At 37.6% G+C, this 12,999-nt stretch overlaps 1 protein-coding gene and 1 long non-coding RNA gene across 2 annotated transcripts in view; both read right to left on the bottom strand.

Moving 5' to 3' along the window:
- Positions 1-826: 826 nt before the first annotated feature.
- On the bottom strand, positions 827-1,615 carry LOC145771598 (uncharacterized). Its single transcript, XR_014289247.1, has 2 exons — positions 1,405-1,615; positions 827-1,140 (listed from the first exon to the last, which is right to left on the bottom strand). It is a non-coding gene; the product is annotated as an uncharacterized LOC145771598 (long non-coding RNA).
- Positions 1,616-4,349: 2,734 nt separating this feature from the next.
- Positions 4,350-12,999, bottom strand: part of LOC145772504 (3'-5' exoribonuclease HELZ2-like) — a 30,567-nt gene continuing 21,917 nt past the window's right edge. The window contains exons 24-29 of the mRNA XM_082584376.1: positions 12,600-12,743; positions 11,977-12,180; positions 11,580-11,751; positions 8,861-9,028; positions 8,312-8,431; positions 4,350-8,235 (exon numbers count right to left, since the gene is read on the bottom strand). Coding sequence (XP_082440502.1) covers positions 8,180-8,235; positions 8,312-8,431; positions 8,861-9,028; positions 11,580-11,751; positions 11,977-12,180; positions 12,600-12,743 — 864 coding nt within the window. The 3' untranslated portion in view covers positions 4,350-8,179. The remainder of the gene's footprint in view (positions 8,236-8,311; positions 8,432-8,860; positions 9,029-11,579; positions 11,752-11,976; positions 12,181-12,599; positions 12,744-12,999) is intronic.

Raw genomic sequence — 12,999 nt, forward strand, 5'->3', positions numbered from 1 at the left:
CAAAGAGCACGCTCTGCAGGAGCTCGTTGATAGGCTACCAATAATCTTACCACCTGGCATGATTCAAATGTAAACAGCTGCTCTTCATCCTGCTTAAATATGTCCTGCATATGATTGGAATATGATTGTCATCTTTAAGGATACTTTATTGGTAAGATGAAAACATAAACGTTATGCATAAAATTCATTTACTACAATTTACTTCTTTAAGAAGATACATCAGATGGTGTAACATGACAGAGCACAATACCATGCAATAGTGACAATCAAGGATGCAAGTAAATGATAAGATTGATGATACAAGCAATTTGAACAACGTAATTAATGCTTCCAACACTTTGATCAAATTTACCCAAGTCAAATATTCTATAGTGTAAATATCTACTTTATATCGCCATTTAGATTACACTATGTTTCGTGATATACACAAGTAGACGTTAATATACTTAATCAATGACTAAGACAGTTAATCATGCAAACAGCTATAGGCCTATCCCTTCGTAGATAGGGTGATTACTTATTAAAAGTCAGCATTTTGTGTCTGCTTCGTAAAGACGACCTGTATTTAATAAAATATATCACATGTTAAAAAAAAGAAATAAAAAATAAGCAAATACTTCTTCGAGATATGGCCATCAAAAATAGTCCGGAATGACCAGGAGATTATGTAGTCAAATCACAACACACTGATAAACAATCTACCCTGCCACAATAAGGTATTGCTAATCAATGAAAATTTAATCTTATTCAATAAGAATACAACAGCAACTTCACCAATACTCACTTCATACGATTGGTTGTAAATAAATGTGAAGTAAGCATACAATAAACATTACAGTACAATACCAAGCACGCTTGAAAAAACTGTTAAGGTGTATATGAGAGTAGCAACTCCATTGGCTGTGAGGTATAACAAATAACATAAGTGAAATGATGGTTGGTTATCAATGTTGCGCGAACTCTAGAACCGCATCCATGGTCTAAATGCATGCAGTAAATGTCTGTGAAGTGAGCCCAGAAAGGTTTCTTTTTTCCAAAGTATAAATAGATCTCTAGCTTTTCCCAAGAAGGTCAAACTCGGTTGTTGTTTGATTCCATCAGCTTCAATTGGAGAACACATCTCATCTCTTTTTCGAAAAGCTGAAAAAATACAGTGCACATTAGCAATTTCTGAGTAGTGTACACTGTACACCCATTGGTACACAACATACAATTTAGACCTACTATCCTTGCCAAAACGAACCTTTTTTGCCTCGAATTAAAGTCAGAAGACGGTGAATAAATGAGCAAAACTTATTTGCTGGGCCGTAATAAGTAGGCTACTGTTGTCCCTCTACACAATTTCAATCTAATTAATTAAATTTAACAATCAAACTAAAGCCATTCTTTTGATCTTATTCTTACCTTTTGTAGGTGTTGTAACAGACATGATTTTCCACACATTTGCAATTAAATTTATGAAACAGGCAGCATCTTTTTTTCATTTCTTCATCTTTCGGAAATTAAAACATTGGTACTTTCACTGCAGTCTTGCAAGACTTGTACCCACTTTTACAGCTTGTTACACAACACACAAACCCCATTTCACAAATATAGATTATTAAAGCACTGAATTAATCACAATAAAACCTAAATGAAAAATCCAATTAAAACCTTGGATTGCTACTAAAATTTAACATATGTATGTATAATTGTATATACTTTTGTTTATAAATAACTTTCTGGACTACTAACAGGCTAGCCTTTTAGTTAGCCAATATTGATTTACTTCCTATTATAGCCTAGGCTTACAGCTATAACCGTACAGAACCACTTTAGGGGGCAAAATGTGTGCAATTTTAATAAAACATTGCTTAATTTAGTGGCGTATTCTCCATACATGCACTGCATGCCTTACAATTCTGATGAAATCAGAAATCTTTCAAGGACAACGAATTTATGCGTAGAAAGAGAAAATGTTAATAGCAGAACCTCCTCGCTCTCTTAATTTCAATATTCGAAACAGCTGTTCATTTTTAAACTTTGGCAACTTTGCTGACCCTGGCAACCAGCCTAGACTATCTGTGGTTTTATTAGCCAGCTTGGAGAAAGATATTAATTGCACAGGCTTTCTCAAGTTTGCAACGTTCTAACCGCTTCACCAATTGCACAGGTGGTAGGCTACCTGAGAAGCCATGATGCCAGCAATTGCCTAGGTTAGGCTACCAAAAAAAAAAAAAAATTAACATTGCCAATTTGTCAGGCTCAATTTCACTTGCACCGGTAGGCTACCTAGGCTACAGTTAACTGACTAACTTGCTATAACTGCTACATCGAGTGCCAAGAAAATTACACTAACTCATTTTCCATTGATAATTATTTTATGCGCGCTTTCATTCATTTCAATTAACTGACTAACTTGCGAACTTTAACCTACCAGCCTGCTCCTGTACCAGACATTAAGACACTAGCAGAAGACCAAAGAAAGAAAACGTAAATGACGCAATGACGTAAGAAAGCGATACGGCTTCTGATTGGTCAGTTTTCGAGATAGGCACAAAATAGGGAACCTTTTGTAAATATGCGACCGGGCCTGCGTTAGTGATTCAAAGCCTCTTCTACAACCCCACTCAACTGCCAGGATTAAGCTCTCAAAGAACCTTTTCCAGTCCGAGGATAAAGATTTAATCAATCAAAGTTTCAAACACATGATTGATTTGCACAGTGACTCTTTGTATCATACCAATTTATCTTGATATGATATTGATTCGTGATTACTACAGCTATTGAGCAGACCTCGTGTGTGTTAAAAGCCCAGTGAAAAAGAGTAAACCCAAAAAAAATGATTATCATACGTCACTAGTAGGGTAGGCTCAGGCATGGGAGTCGATAGTGAAAAAGTAAAGAATATTCCGATATTCGATAGTGCCAAAAAATGTAAAGAATTAACCGATTTCGATACTAGAAAAAAAAGTAAAGAATGTAGTAATCGATATTGAAAAAAAAAATTTATTCCACCACTCTTTCTGAATGCTCAAGGCAGTAACAAATTGAAAAAAATTCAAAGTGAAAAATACTTCCCACTCAAGCCTACTGCATCGGCATGCTTTAACAATTACGACCCTTTCTAACAAACTGCATGAGCGCCTGGACCTGGCCTAAACCCCAAACCAATGCTGCCACAGCAAATTTGGAAAAAGCACAAGATTTAAGAAAAAAAGCACAAGATTGCAAAATTGAACCTTTGCGACCCATTTTGAGCCAATTTGAAGAATAACATGACTCTGAAATCAACAGTTTAGAGAAGATACATGCTTACTAAATCACTGTTCACTTTCAATTCGTGGTCTTTAATTTAATATCACAAATCTTACAAAAGGCGACATATCGATCAGTTTTGTCTTCTTATTGTATCGAACTTTTAAAATCAGGATCATTCAACCATTGACGATTAAAATGCTGTTTATATCACTTTTTTGTTTTGGGACTTGGTGAATGATTGTCATTATTTGATGCTGATGTACTCTTTTCGCTGCTCTTGTTATCTCGCAGCACAACCTCTGAGTCTGGCGACGAGCACATATCGTTGACGGCGTGATAACTCAATGTGTAAAATTGGTCAATATGCCTAAGTACGGTAGGCTACCAGAAACCTAGTTACCAAAGCCTTTTAGTGCCAGTTCTTAATTCTTTACCAAACTCAAACCATGGTAGCAACGGTTAATTTGACTTTGATTAAAAAACACAAGATTTAGCCAAAAATCGATCGGAAAGCACAAGAGCACTAGATCAAAAGCAAAAACACAAGATCTTGTGCTAAAACACAAGCCGTGGCACCACTGCCCTAAACCAAAGAACGCAGGGGGTAGGCACTTTAACATTACCCACTGGTCGAAGAGGTACGCAATCATGCGTGACATGTTCAATCAATATTTGTGTTTCAGTCACAATTTCGACTTGTTAAAGTGGCTACCATTAAGATCCTTCTTGCACTCAGTTCAGTTGCAGAAGAAAAAATAGTATTAGCAGAGGGTGGGAATCGAACCCACGAAATCGAAATTACTATAGGCTACTCCTCTGCCCTAACCATTAGGCAACGGTGGTTGTGGTGAAGCATTCAGTTAAATTTCTTTGTATCAAAATTTTTCGATCAGAATATCACGTCACGAGTCACATGACTGAAATCAGCTGAATCGCGAATAAACATGTCACGCATGATTGCGTACCTCTTCGACCAGTGGGTAATGTTAAAGTGCCTACCAACGCAGGGTTCGAGTTGAATGCGATCAACCAGGGTTTCCCCGCAAAAAAAATTTGCTCCTCCTTTCAATAGAATTTCAAAGTCTGCTCAATAAAATTGTGGAATTCGGTTAATGTTTTACGTTGTTTATTTGCAAAATTTACAGAAAAGTACCGAATATCGGATTCAACGCACAAAAAAGTAAAGAATAGCAGCTAATCGATACTTATTTGAAAAAGAAAACACGGATTCGATAGTGACAAAGTAAAGAATAACGCTATCGAATATCGATTCGTAATCGATAGTCCCAACCCTGGGTAGGCTAGCCTACAGAAGGCCTATCCGTAGGCGACTAAATAAATATTTACAACAAATGAGGTTGGAAGGCTGACCATGTTGCAAGAACTCTAATATTCTATACTGCTAAATGGAAGTTATCACACCACTACAGTAAGTCATGTGATATGACGCAAATCCACACAAGGATTAAATGTATTTTTTGAAAACACTTATTAGTGATAATATGATCAATTAGAAAACAACAGCGGTATTGTTAGCTTATTATTGTTGACTAAGTAATAAATCAAACGGCATTAATTAGTAGCGTCAGCAGCTTAGCGTACATACGGAATCTACAATCTGACGTACTTAATGACGTCATAGGTTATGATGCTGAAACATGATGAGAGAATCTTTAAGTTAGAGGGCTGTGTGGAACTCCGGCCTATTTCGTCTCAGGCTTCCAAGTCTAACCGCAAGACGATTCGGGGAAGCCTGAGACGTAGCAGGATGACGTCTTGTGTGTCAAGTTATGGTATTGGGCAGATTATGATACTGGGTGGTGCCTTCCAGCCCGACCCACAGCCTGCAACGCTGGTAAGGTAAATACGATTCAATCAATGATATATGCTGCACACAGGTAACAAGCTAATTCACAAATTACGCAATATTTTTCACCATGTAGTGCAATATGAACCTCAGTAAGGTCTTGCATATTTAAAACGTATGGAATATACTGATTACTTAATCAAGTAGCATTCGCTAGAGAATATACAATATGTACAATGCAATGACGGTTTGGGTTCGTGCCCTTCCATCATCACGAGCCTAAGATGCGACCAAGACCTGAAGTTTCCCCTAATTGCAATACAACGTTTGTAGCAGCAATCAACGCAAGAATAAACAATGGCGAAATATCGCACATATTGCTGCGGCAACAGGTAAAACAAGATTTTAGTAGATTTCTTTTCGAATAGATTCTGTTCGATTATAAATGACTTTCTACAACATATAAGCATTGCATACTTCTATAAAACTACATAAAAACCACAATGATATTATTATACTTGCTAAAAATCATTTACCCGTTTGGGTTGGTGCATGGCCACCTGAAGATGCGGCCTGATTTGTCACATTTTGCAGATTTTGATTACAGCTACTGCTAGTGCTTGACTGACATTTTATGAGATGTTTTTACTTTTTGCCGTTTCTTAATGACAAAAAACTTTTTTGTTGCCTTGGAGAAGCAATGGCAAATGAGAAAAAGTAAGTTGAAAAACGCAAAATCAGACTGTTATGGAAAATTAACAGTCTGACTAAAATCTTCGAAATCAAATTTTTTTTGGTTTTCAACATGTGAGGATGTTAAAACCTATTGTGTCATCTGGGGAAAAGAATAAAGAAAGCGTAAAAATCTAATTTTTAGAAAAATTTGTTTAAACGTTCGCACAAAGTTAAAAAAACCTGGAAATTTCTGCAAAATGTGACAAATCAGGCCGTATCTTTAGGTGGCCATGGTTGGTGCAATACAAAAAGGCAAATTATTGCCAGCATTACTTTTCACGCAGAATTAATATAATTATTAATTACACATAAAATACAATACACTTAATTTTATAATGATTAATTACAGTCAAGCTCAATGATTAGTTCAAACATTAAAAAAGCGCATTTTGCATTCTTCCACAAAAATCCATGACAATACAGACTAATCCATGACATCATGCTGCTAAAAGCGAAACTCAATCTATTGCAATACGGACTAAATTTAAAGTTCAGTATCGGGCATTTTTGCATATCACACACGTGGTTTGGTCAGAACCTCACAAAACCATACACCATATCTCCTTCTCCCTAGACTTGTTGAATAGGTTTACACAACAATAAGCTAATTACTATCTTCACACAGCTAATACTTTTATAACTACAACTCATCAACATTAACTACTGTAATACTATGCATTAGGTGCAAAGGAATGAATTTTCTTAAATCGACAGCGTCAAAATATTAAAGCTTTTACAACGCAGCTGCAGAAATAAACTGTTGAACTACATCGCAAATTGCATACATAAAAAATTAACTTGCATATTATATGAAAAAGTCTTGTGTGTGCAATGCACATAAAAGCATTGAACAGTTATAAAATAATGAGTTAGAACTTTCAGCGTATAACGCAGGGACGGGCAACATACGGCCCGCGGGCCAGATCCGGCCCGCGGCGGGATTTTGAGCGGCCCGCAGACAGTTTCCGGTCTTTACATAATGTGGCCCGCGGCCACACTCTGCCGCAATCCTCCACGACTTGCTAACTATATACGTCAAATAATAGTGACTGTTGGTTATTTTTTAGTTTTTTGATTAATTATTTGTTTTCGGTTTTTAGTCAAGTGACAAGCATGTTATGTTCTGTCATAAACGTGCCCTTCCGTCCTTTTGCTTTGTCTCTTGTAAGAATCTCCTTCAGTGTCAAGCCGGAAAAATAGACCAGTGAAGTTTGGCGAATTAGTGTAATAATTAAACGGAGAACGTATACAAATAATAGTGATTGTTAGTTAATCTTTAGTTCTTTGTGTTTTTAGTTTGTTTGTTTTCAGTTAGAATTAGATTTTGAATTTACAATAAATATTCTCCTATGGATTTTGCCAAGAAACGTAAAGTTGAAAAGGAGTCTCGCGAATTTAATAAATATGCTCAAGCGCTTTTTCACACAAGTCGGCAAGAAAGCAGTAGGCTACCGTATGTTTGCTTTGCAATGAAGGTGACAACTTTGATCGAACACAGATGTCTCATTGACTTCAGCAGCTATTGAAGTATAGGCTACATTACGTTAATTGTTAATAAATTCATTAAAGACCGTTTTTGGTCTTTATGCTTTAAACTTAAAGTTCACATTACATTAAATAGGATTCATTCCTTGTCTAGGTAGATAAATACGCGTTTAATGTAGCAATTCATGAGTCCGGCCCGCCAAGTACTTCATTTTCCCATATCAGGCCCGCCGACTGGAGAAGTTGCCCGCCCCTGGTATAACGTGTATAATTTTACTGATCGACCCTATTAAACAAAAAAAATTAATCGAAAAATTGATGATAAACGATCTAGCAGAGCAATCATAGAAATCATTTTCAAACTTAAAAAAAATAATCACCTTCAGAAGAAATTTGTAAAAGACAGAAGCGCATTTACTGCGAGCTTTTATAAAACAGGACGCAAAATTAAAAAAAAACACAATGCAATATCATTTAATTTCGGGGACATGAATTTCATGTGCAATCAAACAATAAATTAATTCATTTTATGAATTCACTCATATACAGAATTTCAGACGTTTTTCACTCAAAGAAGAACTTGCGTTTAAAATGCTGCCTACGTCACTGCAGCTGTTGCAAACTAAAACTTTATTCTAGACATAGTAATGGTCGACGTATGCTGAGTTCAAGATGCGCAATTATGTTGATTGAGCAGTTTAGAATGCACAGGTCAATACAAACAATATACGTTACATTTACGCATTTTTTACAGAAATAATACCTTAACCATCAAATATAACCTTGGTAAATATTCAACGAGCAACACAATAACAATAGTGTAATATAATACAGCACAAAGTAAGCAGAACGTTAGTACGATAAACATTTGAAAGATAGTAAAACTAGCCAGGGCTGTTGTCTTGATCGTTTTCAAAAATAGTCCGAACTGGTTGATCCATAATCGTCGTCAGAAGCAGCGACGTCATCTGCAACAATCGTGAAAACCATTGGGTAAAAATCGACTTAAAAAATGCGCTTTTTCAAAGTATAAGTGGAACTTACCTTCTTCAGCAGATTCCCAAGGTGGTCTGTTCTTGGGATGGTAATAAATAGCTTTCCTCTCTCTGTACGACTGTAGCAAGTGTTTCCAAGTGGAATACTTTGCCAGCAACCTTTTATTGCCTGGAAATGTAGAAACTTCAATCGCAACAAGTGTTGAGTGATACTGTTTTGAGAGAAACATTTTTGTGTCTGTAGACGTTGAAACAATGTCAAAACGGACTGATTTGCTGGGCTGGGGTAGAATACCGTAAATTCAAAGTAAATATCACAGAAGGTTTGTAATTCACGTTGGAATTCGCTACAATATACAGTAGCTTAAGTCAGGCCGTAGTTAATCGCTGCAGTGAAGATTCGGTAATGTTATTTGCCGTGTTTTGTTGTATTTAAAAAATGAACATACAAAGCACACGCACACTGACAAGGTCGGTTGATTTGAAGCGATACCTCCACGCCGCCTTGTCAAACAATGAGATGTATTGGAATTATTAAACTAAACTTCGCACGAAGTCAACACTTAGAAATGTTCCACAAACAAGTAGCAACCATTACCAATGACGTAAAGGCCAAGTTTGGCTCTGGAAAGCGCGACATTGATCTGGTGGTCATCCACAACAAATCCAATGTGTTTGTACAACCACGGCCTGTCGACGTCGATCGCGCTGTTGCCGACGTATGAGGAACGGACAGTTGACACAATGACGTAATTCGCTTCACTGCCTGTAAAAAGTGAGTTGTCACCAAAATGTTGCTTGTTAATGTTGTTTTTCTAGTCCCCTTACACGATGTTTCAACTCCACTTTCGCACATCTTTCAGTTTTTTTTATACAACCCATGTAGTGTTGTAGTAGTCCAGTTTTAATCCGGTGATGTCCCCGTTACCGAGGGTGGCCGGATTCACCTCCAAGTGCCGCAATCGTCTTCACACCCTGCCTCCACATCGATCTGTCTAGCGCGTCCTCTCTTGTCAAGCCCACCTTGCTGCTTTCTTCCTCAACTTGCTTTTTCCATGTTTTCTTTGGTCTTCCTTGTTTTCTACGACCCTCCACTCGCAACTCCAGCGCTCTTCTCAAAACATCATCTTCATCCCTTCTCAAAACATGCCCATACCACCTCACTCCATTCGCTTTTGCCAACTTATCAACACTCTCATTCAACCCAAGCAAGCTCATAAGTTCTTCGGTATTCCTTTTGTCCATCAGCTTCACGCCACACATTGCTCTCACCATCGCTCTCTCAGTTCTTCTTAAAATCGCCAATTCGTTTTCCCGTAAGCACCATGTCTCACTTCCGTACAGCATTGCAGATCTCACACAACTAGTATAAATTCTTCCTCTCATTTTCAACGGAAATCTTCTACCACATAACAACTCTCGACACTCTCTGAATTTCACCCAACCAAACCTTCCTCTTGCAGTCACTGCCGCTTCACAACCACCACTGGCATTCAATCTATCTCCTAGATCAGGGGTGTGCAACGTGCGGCCCGCGAAGAAAAATTGTGCGGCCCGCGAATATGTTCCAATTTTGAATTGTGTGTGGCCCGTGCAACGTGTTTATAGTTTAGTTTAGTCTGGTACGTTTGAACAATTCATTGTGGAGTGGATTATTGTAGATTTCGCACCTTCTGTTAACCATTTTAGAAATCTCCCACCGGCCACCGCTAATCCATTGTATTTAATTATTTGGAATGTAAAAATGTATAGTCACATAAAAGGCATTATGAACAAATTACGACTTATAATAATAATAATAAGATTTGTGTTTTTATTTGCGCCCATTGCGATAACATACCGTACACTGCGATCACAGATGCAATACAACAGACGATAGGAAGCAGCGAAGTTACATATAGTCTTCTAGTCAGCTGCTCCCCTTATTTTGACTTGTCATTAGGCTAAGTGTCTTTGCCGAGACACAGCCGCGTGCTCTGAAGCGGTGTCGAACCCACGTCCTTTCGAAAGCTCTGGAAAGCTCACGTACAGACAGGAAATCCTTTCCACTTTCCACTTTAAGAGACTATGGAATGCATCCTGAGAAGAAAACTGAATTTGCTGACCAACTTGAAAAATTGTTGTATGAATTTTTGGCTCGTTTCAAAGACTTCAGATCTCATAAACATTTATTTGATATATTCGCTTCGCTATCAACACAGACATTCATAAAGCACCAGCAAATATAACTTGAACTGATTGATTTTCAAGAGAAAACAGATATGAAAGCAAGGTAAGTTATTTAGAAATGAATTTTGGCGATTTTTACCGAAAACATCTCAACTAAGATGACTTTCCACATTTAAAAAAATCCATGGCTTCAAAAATGGCTCTTTTTGGCTCAACGTAGGCTATTTGTGCGAACAATTTTTTTCTAAAATTGGCGTCATGAAATCTCCCTATTGGACGATTCTGACAGACGAACACTTGGACAATCGACTTGAATTGCGATCACTTCCATTAAAGTAAATTTGGAAAAAAAGCCGTCGGGAAAAGAAGCCAGCTGCAAACTTCTCACTGAACTCGTTTAAAGACGGTGTGACAATAAATTTGAATAACAGTTTTCTTCGAAAATTTATGCATCTTAACTTATAATTTCTGCAAGGAGATAATTCCTAATAATCCATAAGAATAACATGAATAACAAAAAAACTACTTTTTTGTGCCTACCACTACTAGAAATCATATGTTAAATAAACGTGCGGCCCGCGGTTTCCCCCCGTTATTTATATCTGGCCCTCCTGTAATAAAGGTTGCACACCCCTGTCCTAGATAGCAAAAGGCATTTACTGATTCAACTTCGTCATTCAGCTTTTCAACAGGACCAATCATTCCTTCCTCAATCTTCTTGCATCTTTCACATTCAAAACCATCTTCAGATCTGCATGTCACTCTCTTCATCTTTGCACATCTTCCATGCACCCATTTCTTGCATTTCGTACATGTAACAGAATTTGCCATCACTCTTCTTCCGCAGACGCCACAACAGTACTGATCAATTAATCCTTTAACAACAGTGACATTGATGAAGGAAGAGCGACCACGAAAAAGAAACGCTTTCTTAACAAGAATTATCCTTCTGTTAATCACCAGTGAATTTCATGTCCTTTCATATTGTTCCTTTAACAAAGTGTTGTTGTTTTTGCACTCGTCAAACAACGTGAGTGGTCGTTCGAACGAAGACTCATGTTTTATTACATTTTAAATGAAGCCAAATCGGACTCTATCCGAATATTTATGTTACCATTTATCAACCCTGCAACAGTTGTCCCCCTTACCTTGACTTGTTACAACAGAACCGATGTGCAAGTGGTCGTGATAGCGGTCTACAGTCCTGGATGAAGAAACCATCTGTTTGATGATTCTGCACTGAGCAAGATAAGGCGACAACACCATAATTTCGTTTGGGTTGACTCCTTTTTCAATCAACAGATGCTCAAGGCAATGTATCTGAAAGGTTATATGATATAAAAATATGATAAAGTTCACAACACAAAATAATTCTCACGCATTCAATTTACACTGATGCGTGCTTTTTACATTAGAGCTGGTTTGTAGACATTGAATCAATGCAAAAAGACTAGTTTTACCAGCAGATATAAGGTTTCAAATTAATATCAGCGCTTCGCCTAACCAACACCTATGTTAGTTTCACTTTACACTTCATTCTCTCACCACAACTTGAGCTTGTTTCGTGTTGTACTTTGACTTGCTCTCGTCTTCTTCCTCGTATCCTTTCACATCCCAAAACATGGCCGTGCTGTTGCTCTCGTTTAATGGGTAAGCGAGGACACCAGGCTCTCGCCGAGACAAGGGTTCGGCGTTCTGAAGCTTTCCTTCGTAAAATTCTTCGGAAACAAATTTGCAGATGGTCGGATGCTAAAGAAAGCAGCAAATGAATAAATGAAAAGGTCCTCAGCGGTATAATTTAAAAGCCAGGTTTATGTAGCAATCGGGTGGACAAAACATAAAACAAAAATTTTATTATGGTGAAACAATACTGTGCAGCAGAGTGGTGACAAAATGCCTTACGCCAACAGTGTTGCACAGATTCCAGAATTCTAGCGAAGCAAGAGTGGGTGACGTCACAGAAAGCTCGCGGGAGCTACACCAAACAAGGAGCAAATAATAATATATAGTGCAACACATCGAAAAAGCTATTTCGAAAAGAGGCTTTATTTAATAAAAGCAACTCTTGCACTGACTCTAAAACACGCTTGGATAAAACAAAAAAGCTGTAGCGTCGACAACCATCTCGTTTAAAACTCTCATTCTATTTCGTGGATTGTTTAGTTTACCATTCTGTACTGCTTTGTTAAAGTCTCGGAATGTTCCTTTAAGGTTTCAAACATGGACTTGATGAGCCCCTGCTTAGCTGCCAGCCGGCACATGAGAACCGGTTCCAACTGCTTGTGGTCACCAATCAAGGTCACTTGAAGGTCCTGGATGAAAAACAGATTGAACACCTTTTATTTCATATTCAAGAGAAAAGATGACCAGCGCAGCCGCAGAGTCAGGAAAGCAATGATATTGCGTTTGTTTAAGGGTGAACCAACTTTCTAGTTATGAAAAAAAAACGACAAAAAACGATAAAAAATTAAACTTGAAACACAATGAAACAAAGTTATTTCTGGGCGTCCAGCAATCAAGATAATCTCGCTTGAATAAGGTATAACTAGTGAAGGAAAATAAGCTGAA

This window comes from Aplidium turbinatum, chromosome 6 (genome assembly GCF_918807975.1).
Source record: "Aplidium turbinatum chromosome 6, kaAplTurb1.1, whole genome shotgun sequence".
NCBI lineage: Eukaryota > Metazoa > Chordata > Ascidiacea > Aplousobranchia > Polyclinidae > Aplidium > Aplidium turbinatum.